The sequence below is a fragment of the Acomys russatus genome, chromosome 3 (assembly GCF_903995435.1).
Source record: "Acomys russatus chromosome 3, mAcoRus1.1, whole genome shotgun sequence".
Taxonomy (NCBI): domain Eukaryota; kingdom Metazoa; phylum Chordata; class Mammalia; order Rodentia; family Muridae; genus Acomys; species Acomys russatus.
Window position 1 is genome coordinate 17,830,023 of NC_067139.1, and position 25,226 is coordinate 17,855,248.

General features: G+C 42.9%; 1 protein-coding gene across 1 annotated transcript; it reads left to right on the forward strand.

Annotated features, from left to right (window-relative positions):
• The first annotated feature begins 948 nt into the window (after positions 1–948).
• Positions 949–22,651, forward strand: Ripk1 (receptor interacting serine/threonine kinase 1). Its single transcript, XM_051169942.1, has 10 exons — positions 949–1,136; positions 1,850–2,006; positions 4,706–4,843; positions 6,766–6,994; positions 9,238–9,387; positions 12,569–12,645; positions 17,482–17,572; positions 18,581–19,117; positions 19,909–20,049; positions 22,263–22,651. Exons 1-10 carry the CDS (start codon positions 973–975, stop codon positions 22,547–22,549), a joined length of 1,971 nt encoding a protein of 656 aa, XP_051025899.1. The 5' UTR covers positions 949–972; the 3' UTR covers positions 22,550–22,651.
• Positions 22,652–25,226: the final 2,575 nt, after the last annotated feature.

Sequence of the window (25,226 nt, forward strand, 5' to 3'; positions counted from 1 at the left end):
AGACAAAGCCCACACTTATTTGGAGATGCCTGAGGGTTATGAATTCACAGAGCACTTTTTTAAACATTTCTTTATTTATTTTAATGTGCATCATTGCTTTATCTGTATGTACACCTGCATGCCATGAGAGGGCGTCAGATCACATTATAGATAGTTGTGAGCTACCATGTGGTTGCTGGGAATTAAACTCAGGGCCTCTGGAAGAGCAGGCGGTGCTCTTAACCCGCTGAGCCATCTCTCCACCTCACAGAGCATTTTTAACACCTCATTTCTAGTCATAGACTCAGGCAACTGCTTTTTTTCCCCAGTTCATCTTTGCACTGAGAAGAAGTATACTGAGGGGGCCCAAGTGATGAGGAAGGCCTCATCCCAACCCTCTTGTATTACATACCACCTCCATTTTTAATCTCCGTCCACACTGGTAAAGTTGCCACCATGTGAGTCATTACCCCTTGTCTCTTTGTTTCCTTTCCACTGTACTAAACTATGAATTTCAATAGATGCTTGAATTATGTTGTCTAATATGCATAGCTTTAAGACAAAAAATGTTTTAAATTTTTCTAGTGTTCCAGGGTGCCAGAAAGGAAATATCCCCTGGAATAAAAATCAAAGTCTTCTGTAACTCTTAAGTGAACAGCTCATCTTACAGATTATGCTTATCCTCAATGAAAAGAAAGGCGTCCACCTACTAGTACCTTGGGGGGGGGGAGGGGCTTGTTTTCTGAGACAAGCCGGTCTCAAACTCACTGTGGAATACAAGCTAGCCTCAGACCTTCAGTTCTCCTGACTCAGCCTCCTAGTAATGGGATTTCAGGCACGTACTACTATGCCTTGCAACGTGTGGTGGTTTTTTTTTTTTTTTTGTCTTGTTTTGTTGTTTTCTTAAGTCATGGCCCTGAGATATCCTCTGTTTGCGTTCTAGGACACAGCCCTAAGAAAGACCCGAGAGTGGTGTGCTTCTGAGCATTCACAATGGAACCAGACGTGTCCTTGGACAACATTAAGATGGCATCCAGTGACCTGCTGGAGAGCAAAGAGCTAGACAGTGGAGGCTTCGGGAAGGTGTCCTTGTGTTTACACAGAAGCCACGGATTTGTCATCCTGAAAAAAGTGTACACAGGGCCCAACCGTGCTGAGTGAGTCTGGAGCAGAGATGTGTTGGCCTTATACTAGCTGCCCTCAGAAAGTAGTTGTCTCCGTTGGAGTGGCTAAGCACATGGAGTTCTAAATGAGGCCGTCCTGCTGAGAGACTGGACATACTGGCTATATGAGGAGTGACCTACCTCTTACTATTACTTTGCATGAGGACTTTGGGGTTCATGAAAAGATATTAATGCTTAAGAAATGTACAGGAAAGGCATCACTGAAGACAGAAACTTGGGTAATAAGGGAAGCAGTGAGAAGAAAACGGAGCCCTGCATAAAAACACCTTAGTTGGAAATAAAAATGTCCACTGTGAAAACTCCCAGCAACCCCGTAAAAGGCAGTCAATGGGGGGGCTTCTCGCCTCCTCAGACTAGTTTTGAGAGTCATGCCTTTTTTATTTTGTTGTGTTTTCCAGCTCAGTTTCCTTCGGGCAAGGTCAGTGCTGCACTTTTTATAATTGGTTTGCTGGTCATTAGTGCCCAACTGCCAGCTCCTAAGACAGGGCTGGTGTGAGGAATATAAAGATGAGGAGAAGCCACTCTGCCTTCTAGGACCTGTCTGCCTGGAAGAGACAAGAACAGACCTGATTGTGACAAATGTCTGCAACATGACACACTGCAGGGACCCTGGAGCTTCTTAGGCACCTGGGTAGAAGGGTTCGCCCCCACCCCCTTGCTCAGCCTAGTGCCTTTCCTGCCCACAGGTACAATGAGGCTCTCTTGGAGGAGGGGAAGATGATGCACAGACTGAGACACAGCCGAGTGGTGAAGCTACTGGGCATCATCATAGAAGAAGGGAATTACTCGCTGGTGATGGAGTACATGGAGAAGGGCAACCTGATGCACGTGCTAAAGGCTGAGGTGGGTGGCATCTTAAGGCAGTCTGTGCTAATATGGCCAACAATGGCTGCTCTTGAGGCTTTGTAGTTTTTCTGGTTGGCAGTTTTGTTCCATGGTTTGGACTTCCTTTCTTCCTTCCATTCTTCTTTACTTTCATTCTTTTGTTTGTTTATTTGTTGGGGCTTTTGTTATCATTGTTTTAAGACAGGGTCTCTCTGTTATATAGCTCTGACTTTTCTGGTACTCAATATATAGACCAGGCTGGCCTCGAACTCACAGAAATTCAACTGCCTCTGCTCCCTCCACCCCCACCACAACTGCCTTCCTTTGGATTTCTGTGCCTCTTCCTGCCTTGGGTGTGTCTCCCCACATTCTTTGTTACCACTTCAAGGTTCTCTCTTTACTGTACCTCCTAGCCTCTCTCTAATCCACAGTTGACAGATGGGCCTATCTTCAGAAGCACGTGATCTGAGAGGAGGTAAATGTGTAAGTGACAACAAGTTTGGGTTGACTGATGAAAATTTATATGTTATAAATGACAGTGATTAACAAGAGCATGTACACTGTTGTTGACTCTAAGAGAAGGAGGGATATTAGCAATTGTACTTTTAGACCGTTTAAGAAGTTATAATAGGTTAAATCTAGACTATACACCACAGCAACATAAAATTTTAAAATGGAGAAAACTGGATTCGTGAAAGCTGGAAAACGGTTTTAAACTTCTGTACCTAGTAAGATCTGAGTCTTGTGCTAGTTCTTCAGGAGCACACAGCTGACGCAACACAAGCTAGTGAGCATATGATATGATGGTGTTTGATAGGCACACGGTCGCCTGCTGTGGACCGTCGGCGAGGCGCCCACCCCAGCCTGAGCTAGGCAAGAGAGGCTTCCTGCAGAAGGTCAAGCTGAAGCAGATAACTAGGGAGTAAGCATTCCAGGCACAGAGAGTGACATGTGGGAAGGAGTTGGAGGATGCCAGTTGTAGAGCTGCCAGTCACTGACTTGGGCCCGAGCACAGATTGCATGTAAGGGGCTGAAGCGTTTGGCTGCCTTTGTAGCAAATACTTCCCTTCCCGCTGTCTCCCCACACCTCACAACTGCCAAAGCAACAGATAGATCGCTCAGAAATACGAATACCTGAGGATAGAAGATGATGTGGCATTGTAGTTTGACGAGATGGTTCTCTTCCCCCAAACCGAGTAAAGTCAGCCTTGTGACAGAAGTAGTCATTTTGATCCAGAGATAAGGCATCTGTGATGGAAGGCATTCTGTGGGGTCAGCCAATCGTAAGCTTCTCAGAATAGAGCACAAGAACAGGCAAGGACCCAAGAGAAGCAGAAGAGCTTGGGTAGGAAAGCCTGTTAACAAGGCTTTCCTGAAAGGTCAGGCTGTTGATGCTGTCGCTCATTGCATCACGATGTGGATAAATGCGGTGTGAAGGCTGTGGTTTGAGAATCTAAGTTCTAGCCCCTTGACCTCTTCCTGTGAGCCAGCAGCAGACACACGCACACACAGACACACGCAGGGTTTAGGAGTCATTCTAGCTGTAAGCCAGTTCTAGTATTAAGAAAAACTGAAATTGGCCAGGTGGTGGTGGCTCATGCCTTTTAATTCCAGCACTGGAGAGATAAAGCAGGTGTATCTCTGTGAGTTCAAAGCCAGCCTGGTGTACAGATCCAGTTCTAGGACAGCCAAGGCTACACAGTGAAACATTGTCTCAAAAAAACAAAAAAGGAAAGAAAAGAAAAGGAAAAGTGAAATTTTATTACTTAAATAGAAACATGTTTGTTTGTTTTTTTTAATAATGAAATTGAGGCTGATATAGAGTAAAATTTTAAAAGTGACCTGAGATTCTACAAAGGTTTGAAGTGTCTGGGTCCAGGTTACTATGTAAATACTAATGGAGCCCAGCATGGTTTTAGACTCATGCCTGTGGCAGAGATGTTTATATAGCTGTCAACTGTGTAAACATCCTTCTTTGTACTCTTTTTATCTTAATGTCATTTCACAATCCCATTTCCCTGGTGTTATTCCTATATTTAATGTAAATAACAGTGTCATATCACATAAGTATGCAGTGGAAGTGTTTGTGGATTTTGCCATTCATTCAGGTATTCTTGACATCACTTTAGGCATACAAGGGGCAATCTTTGTAGCAGTGGTATGAATAGAAGTAATAGTAATAGTAAATAAATGTCATTGTTTGCTAGGAGCTTGATTTTTTTTATTTCATGTTTTTTTCTAAACGTGAGTCTTAATTACATAATGCACTAGAGGACATCATAGAATGAATAAAATCTCAAGTGGCCTCAGGATATTCTTTTACAAATAATTTACTTTTTAATTAAAATATAATTACATCATTTTCCTTCTTCCCTTTCCTCCCTTCAGTACTCCCATGCACTCCCTCCACCTCACTGAATGTTTTCTCTCAAATTCATGGCCTCTTTTTCTTACAGTATTTTTATATGTATCCAGAATTTTTTTTTTTTTCTGTGCTGAACAAAAGTACAGCAATAGTATTTTGTTACCCTGTGGGACCCGAGTAAAATCTTTCTTGGGAGGGGCTTATTTCCCAGGGACGGCAGTGCTGCACACAGCCTGGGGGGAGGAGCCTGCTAACACCAACCTTGGGCTCACATCCCACTCTCTTGGATGGAGCAGTTGCTCTGGCCTGTTGGATGACTTCTCCATTTCATGGACCTACTATGTTGTTTCAGATCCGTGTCCCACTCTCTGTAAAAGGAAGGATAATTGTGGAGACCATCGAAGGAATGTGTTACTTACATGACAAAGGCGTGATACACAAGGACCTGAAGCCTGAAAATATCCTTGTTGACCGTGACTTTCATATCAAGGTAATCCACAACATGTACCCTTTGAGGAAGTTGAGTGACATTTCCACTAGAAATCCATTCCTGTAGGTAGCCATGATAAAGGAGGCCCTCAGCACTCAAAGGGCAGATGCAGCTTTGATGGCATCTGGAGATAGCTGTAAGGATACAATGGTGAAAACAATCGCATCCCAGCTTCCTGGATTTTATTTCCTTCTGATTAGACTTGGAAATGGAAGCACACAAGGGTTGCTGTCTTCACTCTGCAGTGGGCTGTCCGCTCACCAGTTTCTCCAGGAAATCTCCTCCACCCGGGAGATAAAGGAAGTATGGAAGTATGTGGAGAATATCCTAAGAATTCAGAAATGGCTTAAGACTCAGAGCAGCCATTTTGGTCTCAGAATCCTCTGCTTTGGTGAGCTAGGGGCATGGTTCACCGCGGGGATACTAGTCTCGCACATCTGAGGTCCTGGGCTCCGTTCTGGCTCCACTGCCTTTGACATTTTGTTTATTTCTGTTTTCATTTGAACAATCAATTTCCTTTTGAAAATTCTTTTCATTATAGTAAAGGTGGTAAGGAAAAGGATGCCCATCTTCTGCCTACTCAGGGGCTACATTTGACAAGGGAAACAACAGCGCATATAGTTAGTCTTGGCACCTAGGATTCAAGCTGAAAACCAGAAGGGGACCAGATAGCTGAAGGTCAGAGTCCTGGATTTCATCTCCAGAATCATACCAACAAGAAATAAAAAGAACCCGGGAAGAACTAGAGCCTCCCTGCAGATCCCTTCAGACACTATTCGTCTTTTTTTAAAATAAAGATTTATTTATTTATTATTATGTATACAGTGCTCTTTCTGCATGTACATCTGCATGCCAGAAGAGGGGATAGATGGTTGTGCGCCACCATGTGGTTGGTATCGTGTGGTTGCTGGGAACTGAGCTCAGGACCTATGGAAGAGCAGTCAGTGGGCTTAACCTCTGAGCCATCTCTCCAGCCTACCATTTGTGTCTTAAGTGGCTTTTAATCCCAATGTCTGTTATGGCTGTCAATTCTTTCAATTAACCTTTTATGTTCTGGATTAAAATCTGAGAACTTCAGGTAAGTGCATGCTCTACCTACCTCCTCCCCAGATGCTTCTTAAGAGACACAAGGGGGCCACCTCCTTGGATTTTTCTGTAACTGTCCTGCCCTCGTATTTCACCCTGCCACTTTCTTCTTTGCTCTGCATCTAACTTTGTTATCTTTCTCTGCCTTTATGTGTGTTTCGATTCTCTTCTCCCCATCCTGTCTTCTCTTAGGTTCAGACTGCCAACTCAAAATAAGTAGCAGCAATGGTTTTACCCTCAGGGTGGCTTTGGGATGCTTGGAAACACAGCCATGGTCCTCTGGATGCTATTGGGCAAAAAAAAGGTGTGGTAACCAATCTCTGTCTTCCCCAGAAAAAAAATATATGCCAAGTAAATGATAAATTAGCACAAACACAGTTTTGTTGTCTTGTCCCCAGTCTTTATTGCTTAAGAATTGAGATGCCAAGGCCCCAGCAAGATGACTCAGCTAATAAAGGTACTTGTTGCCAAGCCTGAAGATCTGAGTTCAATTCCAGGACCCACCTGGTGAATGGCAAGAAAGGACTTCTGCCAGTTTTCTTCTGACTTACACACACACATATCTTGGCGTATGTGCCCACTCCATAAGTAAATAAATGTTTAAAAAGAAACTTTGAAAAAAATAATTGAGATGTCAGAATTTTAAATGACCATTCCAAGATCCTACGAAAGTGTATTGAGAGGTAACTATTTTAGGTAGGCCCAGGGCAACCATTAGAAAGTTGGCTGTGCCGCACAGGTACTGGATAAGCCCCAAATTTGACTTCATGAAAATGCAGCTTGATTTACTTGCAGTCTTCATGTAGTGAATTCTGTCGACCCCTCCTCTTTTACAGATAGCTGATCTTGGTGTGGCTTCCTTTAAGACATGGAGCAAACTCACTAAAGAAGAACACAACCAGCAGAGAGAAGTGAACTGCACCGCCAAGAAGAACGGAGGCACCCTCTACTACATGGCACCCGAACACCTGAGTGACATCAATACAAAGGCCACAGAGAAGTCAGACGTGTACAGTTTTGGCATAGTGCTTTGGGCAATATTTGCAAATAAGGAGCCCTATGAGAGTAAGACATTTATAGTCATGGTATTTTGATAGTAGCCAAAACTAATACACGAGGGGTGATGAGATGGCTCAGTGGGTAAACGTGTTTACCAGCAACCCCGACAGCCTGAGTCCAGTCCAGACTCCAGGACTTACATGGAAAAGGAGGGAACTGACTTCCAGTAGCTGTCCTCTCACTTCTATACATGCACCGCAGGACACAGATGCATCTTCTCTCTCCACCACCCCGCCCCCCCACACACACACACAGAGAAACAAACAAAAACACACACACTAAAATTTTTAAATGCGGTAACTTTTTAAACTTTTACATGAAAGGGTGGTCTTTATTGAATTCTGTTTTTAAAATCTATAATTGTTAATTTAATTGCTTTCTGTAGTATCATAAAGGCTAATTCCACGTATAATGTATTCACTATTATTTCAAACACACACACATGGGGGGGAGAGAGAGAGAGAGAGAGACTGGAATACATTAGGTATTCAGAAGACTTGTTGAGTTAGCTATCCAGTTTAGGATGACCTCATCGATCCGCTGGATAGACTCCTTTATACTATACCTTAGCTTGGGAGTTGCTATAAAACTGCAGGCTTCTTCCTGGCATAAACCCCAGTCCTTGATTCTATTTGTGAATGAGCCTTTTTCATTACCTACTGTGGACAGTTCAGTCAGTTAGGAATGTAAAGATGAGTTAGTCATTTTTTGTGTAGGGGAACAGTCATCCTTGGGTTTGGTTAAGTGTGGAAAGGAATGGCTGGCTGCTTTCTGTGGATTCTTCCTGATGAGCAGAACCAGTAAGTAGATCAGGGATCATCATCTCTTTGCTGATGCCTCTTAAATCTATTCCTGACCATAACCAAGATATCCGCTTACCTATTAAATCCAAAATGTATACCACAGGAACCTCCAAGTAGCATCTGCTGAACAAGTTCTCAACTTTATCTGCACTCTCCCATAGCACCTGTTCAGAGTGGCACAGGAAGCATCTTTGCCATCACCCAAGACTCAACTTTGTCCCTATCCCCTACATTCAGTAAAACTTCAAAAACTGAACTCAGCAGCTAGCAATTGAACTCAGTGGTATAGCACTTATTTACCGTGTGCAGGGTCCTGGGTTCAAGCCCCAGCACTACCTGAAAAACTGCATACCTTTCTCCAAGGCATGCACCACATACATGACAAATAAACATTAATTCTATGAACACCTCCATGTCCTCACTGGCCTTTCTTAAGTTCAGTCCTTCATTATTTCTGCTGCAGGATTCTTGAGCCTTCCACAATCGTAAAGCTGCCAAGATGGTCACCTTAAAAGGCAGACAAGACAGGCTGAAAAGATGATTCAGGGGTGAAAAGTACTAGCTACTCTTGATTTCTAGCAACCATGTGTCTGCTCACAACTGTCTGGTTTCAATCCCAGGGCCTCTGACATCCTCTTGTGGCCCCATGGACATTGCATACATGTGGTGCACAGACATAGTGCAGGCAAAACACCCATATGCATAAGATAAAAATCAAGGAAATAAAAAATTTTAAAGGCAGATCGAACCATTTAAAATCCTCCAAAGACCCCCATAGCCTTCACGTTTCTCAGTGAAAGTGTGAGGCCCTTTATAGTTCCACCTTGGCTTCTCTACCCTCCTCTCTGGTCTCCCTCACATCAGTATGCCCACTGACACTGGACACAGGTCACTAGTGTGCTTCATGACTTCTGTCAATCCCATCCTACCAGTTTCCCACTTCCCTCAGGAGTCCTCCCTGATTCTTTACCTGGATAACACCTCATTTTATGGACTCAACAAAGCCTTCTCAGACCTTCTGTTCTCATTGTGATAGTTTTACTAGAATCTCTCGTTCTTCCTTCTAGAATGTCAGTTATCAGTGTGTATTTTAAGTCACTCTCATTAAACTGAGCTTCTTAAAGCCCAGGCTGTCCTGTATTTGCCTCTGTATTGAACTCTGGGGGGATGCCCTGGCTTTACCCATGCATTCGGTTTGTTCTGTGAAGAAGTCTCATTGTTTTGAATTTTGTCTCTCATCTGCAAAAATCAAAATATCCTATCATCTCTACAGTAGACTACGTCAACTCCTTATCACAGGGCTGGTGCTCTATGGAGAGAGACAGCTGTGGGAAAAGCACACCCTAGGTAGAGAAAAAATAGCAGCATTGTCCAGGTCCTGTCATCTTCCTGCTCTAGAGTAGAGCAAGACCGAGCGCCGCAGCTGAAGCTCATCCCTCTTTGCAGATGCCATCTGTGCCCAGCAGCTCTTGATCTGCATAAACTCTGGCAACAGGCCAAATGTGGAGGACATCATTGAGCACTGCCCCAAGGAGATCATCAGCCTCATGGAGCGGTGTTGGCAGGCGACCCCAGAAGACCGGCCAACATTTCCTGGTAAGAGTGGCTTGTGTGCCTATTTAGGATGCACCCCAGATGGTGACACTCTCCAGTAAAGTGGCACAGGTAATTTAGTTACTTTTTCTGTTGCTGTGACAAAATACCGGACAAATGCAACTCCAGGGAAGGGTTTATTTTGGCTCAGACCAAGGATACCGTGTACGATGGCAGGAGGGCATGGCAGCAGGAGTGTGAGGCAGCCGGCCACGTTGCACCTACTATCAGGAAGGAGACAGACATGGATGCTGGCAGTTATTTGCTTGCTCTTTGTGTTCGGTGCAAGGTCCCAGCCATGGGATAACACCCCCCACATTCAGGATGGGCTGTCCCTGATTATCACCTTCACAGGCACAGTTAGAACTGCATTTCCTAGAATCATCTAGAAGTGTGACCCTAAATCCAGTCAAGTTGGTAATAAAAATCAATCATCATAATTAGGAACATGCTTTAAGTACTATTTCACATGTGGCTTCAAAGTGACTTGACAAATGTCAAGCACCTTGTCATTTCCTTCCCCAAAGCATGGGCTTCTTTGTTTCCTTCTTCAGTTTTGGGGAGTGGCATTATTACTGTTTTGAAGCACATACTGCACTTCCCATTTTAGCTCTTGTAAGTATGCAGTCCAGTGGTGTGAAGCCCATTCTCATTTTTCAGCAACTGTTACCACTGTCCATCTCCAAGACTCCTCAATCCAGAGCACAACTTTGTACTCAGGAAGCATTAACTCCACTTCCTCTTTCCCCTTTGTGACCTTAGCAGTCACCATTCTATAGAATTTGACTGCCCCAAGTGTCTCATGTAAGCAAAAATTGCACAGTACTTCTGTTTCATACCTGTCTTGTTTTACTGAGTATGCCTTTAAGGTTGTAAAATGTGTCAGAATTTCCTTTTTCATTGCAGAATAGTATCCCATTCTGTAGATAGACAGCTTTTTTTTTTTTATGTATTCATCTGTTGATTAAACACTTGGCCTAACCATCTCTAGCTTCTTTCATTTATTTGCCTCTCCTTGGTTAGCATTTTATTGATAGCCTTAAAAATATACTCTGCTATTTAGGTTGGCCCTGTAATTGAGAAAAGGAAGGAGGCATGAGTGTTTGGCCCACTTTTGCACCCATCCCAGCCACTAGATCACCTAGGAGTGTGTGAAGTAGGCTGACGGAGAGGAGCAGAGATACAATAGACGGCTGGCAGGAATATACAGAGCATCATTCGATTGTATTTCTGTGAGAAAACAGAACTGGAGTTCCACCCACTACCACTGTGTAGACCAGGCTGTCTTCCAATTTACAGATCCCCTGCCTCTGCCTTCTGCTGTCTGGGATTAAAGGTATGGGCCACCGTGCCTGGCTAGAGCTCCACCTCTTATTGGTCCCACAACTCCTGACAATCCTGCAGGCTGAGGACCAAGCCAAACATTGGGGGTTGTTGAACATTCAAACTGTAGCATTGTCCTGTAGGTTCTAAAACCTGCTTTATAATTCTAGTTTGATTTCTCTGTAGTGTTTTCCTCTGTGTGGTTTTCATGGACATTCTAGGCATTATATTATGCGTCTGTCATCACATCATTTCTTTTTCCAGTCTGCCATTCTAGTACCCCGAGTGAAGCATGAAAACGTTTACTTTCTTCTTAAGTTTTTTTCCTTTATACATGTAGCATACATCAGACCACATTGCAGCTTTGCTTCAGTCTTCATAGTTAAAGGAACTCAAAAAGAAAGCCTTTTGCTTTCATTTACCCATTGTTTTGATTGCCTTGTGTCAATTTTCTGATACTACACATTTTTACACTTCTGACACTATATAGGCTATCATGAAATTCCACATTTGAGCACATTTGTGCTTAGTCTCATGTGACTGTCACCCATATTGTACACATATGGTACCCAGGCTTCTGCCCAGCTGACTATAAGTTTGGGTATGCATACCCCATCTCAGGTTTGGTAATAGCCTCATCTGGCTCAAGGAATACTGCATTTAGGTATATCTATATGTTGTATAATATTAAGTTCATAAACAACCAGGTAGAAGAGGTGTATAGCAAGTATACTCAGGAAGGGGCTGCTGAGCCTCCAGACCCTCTGCAGGCATGCCTTCCTCTCAGTATTTCTTTTATTCACCAACCCAGAAACTCTTGGGACCCCGCCATTTATAGGTTTGTGTAGGAGTTTTATTATATGGGCACAGTTGAGCAAACCATTGGTCATTAGTGACTGAACTTAATCACCAGTTACCTCCCCAGGGCTCACATGGTGGTACCCAGCATCCCAACCCTAATCAGTGGCTTGACTTTTCTAGTGATCCTCTGTTCTAAGGCTATTACTTCCCCTGCTTCTGCCCCAGTGACATCTTTATTTCATTAGGAGTTTCAGGTATTTTAAGAGCTTCCTGTCATGAACCAAGCAGGACAAAGGCCAGGGTTGCAGTTGAGAAATCATGGTGGTGGGGGGATTGGGGGGTGTGGGGGGGGTCTGTCTATCTATCTACCTAGCTACCTATGTATCTGTTTTTTTCCTGTGGGTAGTATTTTCCCTTATATTTCTGTGGTTATTTTTAGCATTCTGCCTTTGCCTTTCAGGTTAGTTACTCGTCTTAGTGTGGATTTCTGTGTCTTCATGCTGAGGTCTGCTCAGTTCCCTGAATACACAGATTTTTCTCTCACCATTATTTCAGAAACATTCAACTGCTTTTTCATTCAAGTGTTTTTTTTTTTTTTTCAGCTCCATCTTTCTTTCATCCTCCAGAGCTCCAATGACGTAAATACCAGGCGGTACCACAGGCCCCTGATGCTCTACTCTTTTATTCCGGTGAACTTTCCCTCTCTCCTCAGAATGGGCAGCTCACTGCTTACTCTCTGCTCCTTCCATTTCACTCTTAAACCTTTACTGAGCCTTTTATTTTGGTTATTTTTGATGACAAGTACTTGTAATTCTGATGCCAGGAGGGGAGACAGGCAGATGCTGAGGCTCATTGGCCAGCCAGACCAGCCTTGGCAAGGTCTAGGCCAGCAAGAGAGCATGTCTGAAAAAGGAGGGTGGATGGCATAATGTTGTCTTTGGGCCTACATACACACTCACACACATGTGAGCATACATACACTCATATACAAACATATGTGCACATGCATATACACACAAAAAAAAATAAGAAATTTAAAGGACTGTTTTTTTTCGTACAGGCATTGAAAAAGAATTTAAGCCTTTTTACTCAAGTCACTTGGAAGAGTATGTAGAAGAGGACGTGGCGAGTTTAAAGGTGAGTGAAATAGCAAGGTGCAGAACATCAGCATACCAAAACTGATCACAGAGGCAAAAGCAGTGTAATTTGTAACCGAGATTTGAAGTAAGCCAGCTTGGGAAATACAGAAAACAAAATTAGCATGATATGAAGCATCATGTTGGCAGGTGGGCCCATTTCTACATGGAATTGCACGAAACAAAAGGGAGGTATATGTAACAATAAAAAAAAGAAAGAAGACACCCAACATCGCTTAGGAGACTGAAATGTACTACAAATGGTTCAGTCATTCTGAGGAATTTATAAAATATTCCTGGGGATATGGCTCAGTGATAGATCATGCATGAGGTTTTGAATTCTGTTGTTGGCACCACAACACACATACCCCCCCAACACACACACACACACACACATATACACACACATACACACACAAATGCCCAAATAGAGAGACATACACAGGCATAAAAAAATAAAAATAAAAATACTAATCTACAAGTTAATGCTGAGAGAGGAGTCATGGAGAAACAAGCAAACACTCCTGGGAGAACCACATACATGCTGTCAAGAAAATCTGGTTTCTCCATGTACTTCATGCTAAGCATCTAAGATTGAAGTGTGGATTTAGAGTCTGAGAGGTACATCAAAGCTCAGGTTCCAGCTAAGAGGAACAGAAACCTACATACACATATGTATTTATATTCATTCATTCATATTCTCTCTCTCTCTCTCTCTCTCTCTCTCTCTCTCTTTCTCTCTCTCTGTCTGTCTCTCTCTCCTTAGTCATCACTATGTTGCCGTAACTATATCAGGATGATACCCCCATAGATGTGAAAAGTAAACTTCAGTAAATAGACCAGGCAAGCAAACTGATTTCCAAGTAAGTCAATAAGGAATAGGAGGTAGATAGATAGATAAACTAGTAAAAATTGCCAGATTTCGGACTTATGCTATCACAGAGATATATAATAACCAAGATAGCTACTAAGGGGGAAAAAGCGCTATCTCAAACAGGTCAGTTCACAGAAAGATACAGTACTTCTAATATGGACGTACCCATGGGAACATTTTCTTAAATGTACAAATCAAAAATTGACAGAACTCAAAGAAAAATAGACAAATGCCCAGTCATGCTTAGAGATAGTAATGCATCCTGTTTAATGGATATAGCAAACAGGTCCAGACAGTCAGTAATGAGTGAGACTGTTGGAAACACATGTTTTTAACACACTTGACCTAATACAAACATATAAATCTCTGTGTCTAATAACTTCCAGATAAATGTTGTCTTAGTTTTATTTCCTTGCTATGACAAAAATACTCTGACAAAAATAACTTAAAGGAGAAAGTGTTTACTTGGCTCCCTCACAATTCTAGATACAGTCAATTACAGTGAGGTCAATGTCGCAGGAGCTTGAAGCAGCTAGTCACATTGTAAGCCACAGTCAAGAGCAAAGAGCAGTTAGCTCATGCACCCATGCTAGACTCTGCTTGCTTTTTCCACTCTCTGGGATCCTCTGGCCAGGGTGTAGTGCCCAGGGGGCTGATCTTTTTAGTAATCAAAATAATCTCCCATAGACGTGTCTCCAGGCCAGCCTCATGTACAGTCCCCTACTGAGACTCTCCCTAAGTGACTCTAGAGTGTGTACGCTGACAGTTAAAATTAACCATGACACCTTTAAATGCTTTTCAAAAACATGGACCTTTTTTTTTTTTTTTAATTAGCAGTATAAACATTTAGAATGATTATACTATGGAACTGGAGAGGTGGCTCGGTGATTAAGAACTCTTACTGTTCCTCCAGAGGGCTCAGATGCACAGAACCCAGAGGAATCTTATGAGTCAGAAAGATGCTACTGCATCAAATCATGCACAGAAGCAAGACGTAGTAAGACACTTAGCAGACGTAAGGGCATCTCTATGAGTTTAAGGCTAGCCAAGTCTATAGAGTCGACTCTGTTTCAAAAACAAACATAAAAACAAACCCCCAAAAAGCAAAATAAAAAATGCACAGACGAAGTACTGACGTCAATGGATCACCAAAGAGAATATTCAAAGAGCCAGCAACCACATCAACAAAGTCTGTAATCTACCAGTAACCAGGAAAATTCAAAATAAAGCCATACCAGGTGATGCAGAATAGGCAGACAGAGAGAGACTTCTCAAAAAGATGTTATAGAAAGATAAATAAATGCTGGCGTAGGGTTGAGGGTTGAAAGAAGCATACAGTTTACTAACGCTGTTAGCTCTCCCCATGTCATTGATGCATACAGTACAAGCCTAATGAAAAATCCCAACCAAATTCTCTAGGGAACTTAACAGACTTAAGTTGGTATGTGAGAAAAAGAAACAAAGGAACAAACAAACAAGGATATCCACCGCAGGAAACTGATGAGGTAGCTAAAACAATGTTTTTGAACAAGAATCGTCATAATAGGAAGAAATTCCATATCATTGACCAGCAAATTTCAGAACTGTATGTGATCCTACAGAAAAACAATTGAATCACTTACAGTTTTGGTGACGTTTCTTGGAAGCTGAATACCTATCGGACATTGTAAAAGCCTGTCCTCACATGTGTGCTCAAAGCACTATGAAACTGTCCGCACATGAATAGTCGCAGTCCTCGGGCCCATCCTGTCATACACACTCAAACATGTAGTATCAAAAGTTGCTTATACTTTAGCTGACAAGTCAAAACTTGGAAACAATGTGAATGTCTTAAGCAGCAGCCCCAAATCATGACTGGTCTATGAGTTCAAGGCCAGCCTGGTCTATATAACTTAGATCCAAAACAACCTAGGGCTACATAGTGAGACCCTGACTCAAAAAACCAAACTGAAGGCTATATTTCATGATAAAGAAAAGCAGTATTTAAAATGCTACAAGGTATGGACATACTAATATATTGCAGCATTCCTTCCCAAATAATGAAAGTGTTCAGCAAATGATTTTGAGCTACTTACTGATGTTAGCATTCTGCTAACAAAATAGGAATATGAGTTCGGAAAAAAATCTTGAAGGAAAGTTATAGAAATGTAACCGTATACCTTTGGTAGGCTTTGAAAAATATAATTTCCTACATTTTCATATTTTCTTTAATAAAAATGTTACTTACAGAAGGAGGGAATTTTTCTCTCTCATCACTTTCCCCTGATCCTGATCTTAGGGCCTTGCGCATGCTAAATAAGAAGCCTATGACTGAGCTGTATCTCCACCCCTATTTTCTATGTTTTGAATAAAATACACAAAATTGAGTTTTCCAGCCATGTTAAGTGTATAGTTTAGGGTTGCATAGCCATCACCACTTTCCATTTCGAGAATCTTATCATCGCAAACACAAACTCTACTTACTTAAGTCCGTATTTCTCCCCCTCCCCAGCCTCTGGCAGCCATTATGTTCTGTCTCTGTTTTAGGTAGCCCACAGAAGGAAAGCATTCAGTGTTTCCCCGTTTGTAGACACATTTTATCTACTCTACCGTTCATCTTGTTGCTGAGTGACCTCCCACTGTGTGGCTAGTACATTTGTCTGTGCACTTTCCTGTGCCTTTAAGCTGTTGTCGAGTGATATTGTGGAAACCCTGGCATACAGACTGTTGTGCCGAGTGTGTGCTTTCAGTGTTTTGTAGTGTCTGCTTAGGAATGGATGACTGGGCCACACGGACATCTTGTCTCACTCTTTAAGAGCCTTTGAACCATTTTTTTGGCACTGAGCCATCTCATGTTCTCCACCAGCAGTCTATAAGTGTCCCCTTGCCATAGCCTCACAAACACGTGCTACTTTTACACAGTTCTCATTCTTTTTGTTTTCTGCTTAGCTGTTCTGTTCAACATGAAGTAACATTTCCTGGTTGCTGGGTCTTCTCCCTGTGCTGATGCTTGTCCCCATTTATAAATCTTCTTTGGAGAAACATTGATTCCAAATTTTTCCCCACTTTGTGGGTATTTGTATGCTGGTTTTGTTTTTGACAGTGTCAGACAAAATAGCCGAAGCATATCTCCAACTGATGAGCCACCTGACTCCACTTCCATGCCTGGCTAAAATATGTGGTGCTTGGGACCCAACCAGGACCTCACACATGCTGGGCAGTGTTCTACATTCTAAATTGGGTTATTTGTAGGGGTGTGCATGAGGATGGTAGCTGTTGTTGAGTGTAGACGTTCTTTATATATTCTGAATATTCATCTCTCGTCAAGTTTGTATGATTTACAAATATTTTTCCATCCTGTGGATTGCCTTTTCACTCCTTTGATAGTCCCTTTGGATGCTTTAATTTTGATGTAGTGTAAACTTGGTGATTTCATGAGAATTGTTGGCTGTGCTTTTGGTGTCAATGTCAGGAAATCAGTGCAGGGATCAGCGATGTGACCACTCTCTCCTGTGCTTTCTTCTAAGAGTCTTGTAGTCTGAACACTTGGATTCCGGTCATTGATGTATTTTGAGTTAATTTTTTTTATATGGTAAGGGCCTGTGTTCATTTTGACAAGTGTATAAGCCTTTTCTCTCACTGAGTGCTCCAGGGCACCCCAGTCAAACACCAGCTGATGATGTGATGGCGTGGAGAGTATTTCTAGGCTGCCTGTTCTGCTCCTTTGATCTGTGTTTCTGGCTTATATATCAACCATTTGATTTCTGTAGCTTTGTGGTAACTTTTTAAATCAGGAAATATGAGCCCTCCAACTATGTTAATTTGACATATCATGTTATTTATTGGAAAAAAATTTTTAATTTGTGAAAAAAAGGCTACTGCTTATTAAATTTATAGGAAATGTCTGGGTGGTTTGAAGAATGATTCTTTTCAGAATAATTTCCTTCTGATTACTAAAGTGTGTGTGTGTGTTCTCGATTATAGAAAGAGTACTCAGTTCAAAGCACAGTGCTGAAGAGAATGAGTTCTCTCCAGTATGACTGTGTGCCCTTACCTCCCAGCAGGTCAAATTCAGGTAAGCTGCCACTTGTTCATTTGCTCTCTCTCTCATTCTCCTCAGCCCCTAAAGTACTTCGGGAAGTTGTATAGAAACTAGAGGAAAACATAAGATCAAATAGCTGCCCTAAAAGGATTTATATGTATTCTAGAATCCAGTCATGTATCTTGGAAATATGTCTTAAGTATATGCTCAACAAAATCATGGTGTCCTGATACAAGCAATCTGATGCATCTCACAGGAAGACAGTGACAGTTCAGGAGGAAGTCAGGGACACATGTGGGTGCAGAGTCCTAGAGATCAGAGCACTGCAGAAAAGTTAGTCTCATATTCACTTTTGGGAGGTGCTTTTTTATTACAACAAAAGGGAAGACATGGTATGCGATTCCAAGGTCACTGCCATCTCATCTGATCTGGAGCAAATTACCTAACCTCATCCAGTCGTGAATATAACGACCTGCACTCCCAGAAGCTGTTTTCCTTTTTTAGTTTATGTGTGACTGAGTCTGTGCACCACATATGGGCAGTGCCTATGGCAGCCAAAAGAGGCCATCAGATCCCCTGGAACTGGAGTTATAGGCTGTTGTGAGGTACCTAATAATGTAGGTCCTGCGTTGAAAACTGAACCTAAGTCTTCAGCAAGAACAGCAAGTGCCCTTAACCACTGAGCCATCTCTCCAGCCCCCCTACAGGCCTTTAAGGAACAAAAGAACAACAGGATGTTCACAGGATGTAGGTGCTGCCTTTCTAGAGCCCACACCGCTCCAAGGTGATAGTCACCACCTCAAAATGCAAGTCCCCTTCTGCTTAGACCACTCATGCAGCACTCTTTCTTCTGTTGCCTGTGACTGTTTCCCTGTGTTCTTCCCCAACAGCCAGGGCTCTTGCTGATCATATCTGAAACTTACAGGAAGGGGCCTGTTTATTCACGATCCTTATTTTCAGCATGTCGATCAAGAACAAGTTCGTGGAAATGCTTAACTTTTATTTACCTTTTATATATCGACCGTTTCTTCTCTGCTTCAGAACAACCCGGTTCACTGCACAGCTCCCAGGGACCCCAGATGGGGCCTGTGGAGGAGTCTTGGTTTTCCTCCTCGCCAGCGTACCCACAGGAAGAGAATGAGAACAGTGTGCAGGCGAAACTCCAGGAGGAAGCCAGCTATCATGCTTTTGGAAGATTCATGGAGAAGCAGACAAAACAGCAGCCGAGGCGGGACATGCTATACAACAGAGAGGAGGAGAGGAAACGAAGGGTCTCCTATGACCCCTTTGCACAGCCAAGAGCTCACGAGAATGTTAGGAGTGCAGGGGCAAAGGGTCCTTCCAATCACACCACAAGCAGTCATGGGAATGCAGCACGCCAGCCACCAGCCAGCCAAGCACAGGTGCCACGTTGGAACAACGGATTGTATAATCTGCATGGGTTTGAAGCGGCAGGTGCAGGAGCTTGGTGTGGGCCAAATCCAAGCCAAGTGTATTCTACTTATAAAACTCCCGTGCCTGAGACCAACCTACCAGAAAACACACCCACCATTCCCTTCATCTCCTTTCCAACAACAGGTAAGTGAATTTTTAGGTGTCCCTATCTTGTGTCCCATTTCCTTCGCACCCACCCACTCCGAAAATGAAGCCACCACTAGCATTGTCATTGATTCTAAGTTATTGATGGGGACAAAGTGTAAGCTACTCAGAGCCTTCACCTGGCAGACACAGCACTCCAAGATGAAGTGGTCTCCATCCAACCACCCAGGCTGTCACTGTGTTTGCCCTGTGACCCATCATGGATCCTGATGACTGATAGGACACCCAACCTCTCCAATAAATTGAAAGTATTTTCTTATATTCTTTTATCATAATTCTTGTCTTCTGAGGGTAAGAATGAAGTCTTAGCACTCTCCCCGCCCCCCCCCTCTCTCTCTCTGAGTGTGTGTGTGTGTGTGTGTGTGAGTGTGTGTGTGTGTATGTGTGAGGGGGGGAGGGAGAGAGAGAATGTGAGTGTATGTGTATGTATATATCTAGAATAGAATTATTGAATCATATGGTAATTCTATCTTTAATTTGTGAGAAAACTCAATACTGTCATTCACTTTGGTTATATCATTTTCATTCCTAATAATGTATAGGAGCTTCATCTTTCCCCATTCTTGCCAACATTGATATCTTTTTTTTTTTAATGGTAGATATCATAATGTTTGTGAAATCGAGTAGCCATGTTATAAAGAAATGACTGTTAAGGGTGTCAGAGGATAAGCAGCTGAACATCTGTAATAAAGCCCTGTACCTTTATATGCAGTAATATCTTCTCTTGCTTTCAATCCCATGCACTTACCTATATACCTTTCTCTGTTCAGGCGAGTCTGTAACATGTGCTATCTATAATAGTTCTGGTATTCAGATTGGGAAGTACAATTATATGGACCTTGGACTGAGTTCATACTCAGGAGACAACGCGTGCAAAGAAGAGTCAGTTTCCGAGCACCAAGCCATCTTTGGTAAGATGCTTATTAAGGACCAGTATTGGGCTGAGGTGTAGCTATGGTAGATTGCCATAGTAGCATGCATGAAGCCTTGAATTCAGTCCCCAGCATTGAAGGGCATTTTTAGAAAGTATACATGTCTTATGACATGGACGTCTCATAACCATTTTTCCTTCTTAAGAAGAAATAATAGAATCATAAAGTTTCTTTTAAGATTCTCTCTGAAAGTTATTCCATGGCTCCTCAGTATTTTTTTTTTTAGATTTATATGTTATTTGTATGACTGTTTTGTCTGCATGCACTACGTGTGTGCCTCGTGCCTACGGGGGTCAGGAAAGGGTGACTGGAGTTATGGACCTTTGGAACTGGAGTTATGGACTGCTGTGACTCTGCAGATTCTGGGAACTGACCCAAGCAAGAACAGCAAGTGCTCTTAACTGCTGAGCCATCTACTCCAGCCCCTATCCAGTATTTTTTTAATCTTCTGTAATCTATTTTTTTTAACATAGGGCAAATCCCAGTGTCTAATTGGTGGCAGTGTTGTGAAGCTTAAGCTAGTTGAAAACACAGGGCACTGCCTATAAATGTTATTCTTGTCCTCATCCATGGTCCTGCTCAGACTTGGGGCTCTGCAGCAAAGGATTCTGTCAAACACAGAAGGCCATGCCCTCCATAGCACTCCCTAATAAGAACAAGAGCACTCATAAGTGTCCACAGCTTTCTGCCATGTAAGGTGATATATGCCTGTAATCCATCACTAAGACAATTGAGTGGGAGGATTGTGAGTCCCAGGCCAGCCTGGCTATAGCAAGACCCTGTCTTGAAAAGGAACCAGAATTTGGCTTTCTGATTTACTTGTGGGCTGGCGTTTGTTTTCTATGAAGGGCAACTTAATAGGCAAGGCTTTGCTGGCCATGAGTGCAGAAGCAGCTACAGATAGTCTGCGCGTAAATTAGTACAGATATAGACCATGAAACTATTTACAAAAAGCCGAAACCAGCATTGGTCCACAGGCTGCATAAAGCTCTGTACTATTCCATTTTAGGAGTGATCTTTACAATGCCTGGGAGATGGGTTCTTACCTTTTGAAGAACCAAAGTTACCTTTGTGACTCTCCTACAAACCTGGCGATTTACAGTTATCTCGGAAGGGTCTTAGTCTGCTGCCACAATTGACAGACTCTGCACTGTGGTACTGAGGAAAGACTGGGAGCTGAGGGAGAAAGGAGGAGGTTTTTCTCCCTAAGATTCAGCCTTCTAAGATAGGATGAGGACCAAAGACTGTTACGGTGACTTTTTCTTTTCTTTTTTTCTTTTTTTGACACCTCTCTCTCTCTCTCTCTCTCTGTGTGTGTGTGTGTGTGTGTGTGTGTGTGTGTGTGTGTGTGTACATGCATACACACAGGCCCACATGCACACAAACTCAAGAGATCCACCTGCTTATGCCTCTGAAGTGTCAGGATTAAAGGAATAAGACACCACACTGGGCCATTTCTTCTTTTTCATGTGTTCCCTTTAACTCGTATTTTTATGAAGGTCTAAGGTGATGGAGCCATTGGCAAGAGAAAGGCCATGTATATATAAAATGAGGGATCAGCAACTTGATGAAGGGAGAGAAAACCTTGAAAGGTGTATGTGCCTCTTCCATTGAGAGATAAGGGAAGGCACTTACTAAATGAGGGTTACACTTGGTTTCAGTGTCCTTGTTAAGAGGAAAGTGAACTGTCTAGAGGTGGGTAGCCTTGGACTATAGCCATGTTTAAGTTTACAATATCCCAAAGGAACAACCCTCCCCTATTCCATTATATCCAGTTAGTCTAACTAGAACTGGACTCAAGTGGGAGTTGACTAGAACAATTAGCCACATAAGGCTTTGTTCATGAAGCCATTGATTGTGGCTCAGGAATGTGTATATGCAGCAAGAAGGAAAGGGCGCCTATTTTAAGTCATACAAGACTCCTTAATGGCTGCAGTTAGGTCAAGTATTATCCAACAAGTCAGTAGCAGTTAAGAAGTTATTAGCAGGCATGGTGGTACACACCTATAATCCTTGGGAGACAAAGGGGCTGCAGAGCAAGATTGTCTCAAAACAAAAAACTAATTTTCTTTCTTTCTCCCCCCACCCCCCATCTCTTTGTACTCTTCACTTTCCTGTGCCCTTAGCATTACAAGATACTAGCATGGTCAAAAGGCCTATAGCCTGATACTTCTTCTCTTTTCTATTTACAGATAACCCCACTAGTCTGACTGATAAACACCTGAACCCTGTCAGGGAAAACCTGGGAAAGCAATGGAAAAACTGTGCCCGCAAGCTAGGCTTCACTGAGTCCCAGATCGATGAAATTGACCATGACTATGAGAGAGACGGGCTGAAAGAAAAAGTTTACCAGATGCTCCAGAAGTGGCTGATGCGGGAAGGCACCAAAGGAGCCACAGTGGGAAAGTTGGCCCGGGCCCTTAACCAGTGTTGCAGGATAGACCTGCTCAACCAGTTGATACATGCCACCAAGAGTTAAGCCTGGGTGGGCTCTGGGAGCCAAACTCTTGGGCTGGTGCAAAGCCCCTTCAGCTCCCTGGCCTATGGAACCCTATCTCAGTATGAGCTCTGTGTCTGAGCATGCACTGCCATGCAATTTAGAACTGGTGAATGGGAAGACAAATATCAAACCCACAATGATTCTTCAGAAAGTACAAGCATAAAGACTGGTGAATGGTCCAGGACCACTTGGGGGGAAAGAATAAAAGGTTTTGAAAAGGAGAGAAAAGGTTTTAGAGGAGAAAGATGGTCTTCGTTCAGCTTGTGTCATAGTCTTCAAGTATGCTGTTTTCCTAGTTTCTTGTGGTTTCATTTGGGTGTGTCGAGGGAGGAACACTCAAAGAATAGAAAATCAGCTGGCTTCCTACTTCGTGCACTGCAAGTGCAGTAACATTCTACTCTGCTCAGATGCACGCCTGATATGAGGCACGACTCTTCTGAAAACTATAGGATCTGTTAACTTTGCGTCCAATGCTATACTGTCATCTTAAGGTTTAAAAATCACGTGCAATTCTAGTCTATCAAATTAACAATCAATGAGGAATTTTTAAGGAGAGATAAGGAGGAGAAAAAAAAAAACCACAGGGCAGAGGGAGATCTTCAGATTGTGGCTATCATCACTAAGAACCTGCTGCTGGTATGACTACTGTAAAAACTTCTTTAAGTTTCTAAATTTTCTCCTACCATTTTGGTATTTCATACAGTTTCCCAGCCTTTGCACCCTGCAGAGGGAACAGGTATGCAGGAAATACTAATCAGGAAATGCCATCTCTTCCCCCTGGATGTGATTGGCACCTTAGCACTGTTCACTGTAGAGCTGTTTCCTCAGTTTACCCCAATATACTGTAGAAATACCCTTCTTCTGTGTGCCATGAATCAAAAAAAGGACAGCTTCAGAGTCTGGTCACTGTGTCTTTAGCAAGCCCACCTGTGTAATGGATGTTCACATGTTTTTGTTTTGATCCCAAGTGTGGGATATGTAGTGGTTGTAAACATGTTTTTGCTTTGATCCCAAGTGTGGGATGGGGAACAGACTTGTGAGAGAACAGGTGATGTTTATCCACTAGAAGATGAACCACCTTGTGTGGGGGCTTGGTATTTGCCAGCTGAAACACACCTTAGCACAGACTCTGAGAGGAGAAATCTACACAAGAACCCAGAACAGAAGGCTGGGGGTTTTTTGTTGTTGTTGTTGTTTTTGGTTTTTTGGGGGGGGAGGAGGGTCTTGGTATTGTTTGATTGTTCATTGCTCCACTTCGAGACACTCCTAGAGTGACCACTCCAGAGAACACTTCAGGAACCCAGGTTCCAACTGCTGTTCAGCCAAAATTCCAGCAGCAACTTTGGTTGAAATGCTGGTCTGCTGAAATCCTGCAGACTATGCAAGGGCACTCGCTCCCAGGAATTGAGTCCCAAAAGGTCTACTTCTCCTGTTTCCATTAACCTGTTTTCTGTCCTATCTAGGGTAGGTGGTTTGTAAGGGAGGTACAGGCACTAAAGAACCCCAAATGAGGTTTGGAAACGGTGAAATAGAAGCCCGAAGCCACCTGCTGCCACTTGCTGGTCAGAGGCTATGCAGTGACAGTCAGTCTGCTATTAGAAAAGATTCTGTTGTCTGGTTGACAACAGCGCCTTGTGGTTCTGAATCCCTCCAACTTCAGCAGATACATAGCACTCCCACGATGGGCTTCAAAGCAGCATTGGCCTTGTTGGCATTTTGACACTTGCTGGCACTTTATCCTCCTCTGTTGGGCTATCCTGTCCTCTGTAGGAAATCTGGAAACATTTCTGGCTTCCATCTATATGATGCTAATGGTACAAGTCAGCCCCACACACCAGATACAACAAAAATGTCTGTAGACATTGCTACACATTCTTTGGAGGGATTCTCCTGTAACTATATTTCTTTTTTCCCCCAAGACACAGTTGTTCTGTGTAGTTCTGGCTGTCCTAGAACTCATTCTGAAGACCAGGTTGGCCTTAAAGTCAGGGATCCACCTGGCTCTTTTTCCCTGGGTGCTGGGGTTAAATGTGCACCACCCAGCTTCCTACTGTACCTTCATATGCCTCTATGCCTCACTTCTGTCACACAGTCTGGGCTCATGCCTTAACTGCATAGAGCATGCACATTGGAGCAGGGAAGGTTCCAGGCTTTCCTGAAGGAGCCTGGGTAATCTTTAAATGTTTTCCTCTTAACCTCTGTTCTAATGCTGTTTTAAGAAGACAGAATTAGAATGTACTTTTAGTGGGGTTTAGGTTGGAAAAAAATGGCCAGGGAAGGCGGAGCTGGTTTTGGAATTGCAGTAGCAATCAGGGTCCTAGTATTAAAGTTGTGTCTACTAGTGTTTTGTAAGGGAAGAATTGTGTGTCCACTGCTGAAGATGGGTGTTTCAGATCCAAGCCCAGATTGTGACCACAGGTTTCCAGATATTTTCCATGGGTGACTGGCCAGGCTCACCACTGACATCAGACAATTGATTGGAACTTTGAGTTGGGGCTAAACCAGTATGAGTTGAAGGACGGTAAGTAGATGAAGCCTTGTACCCTCTTAATGTGCTGGCCAGTCCCTTGTACATGAAGGAATTTAGACTCACTACATGGAGCCAGTCACTGAGAGGTTAGACCCAAAGACCATTAACTCACCCATTTGCATCAGT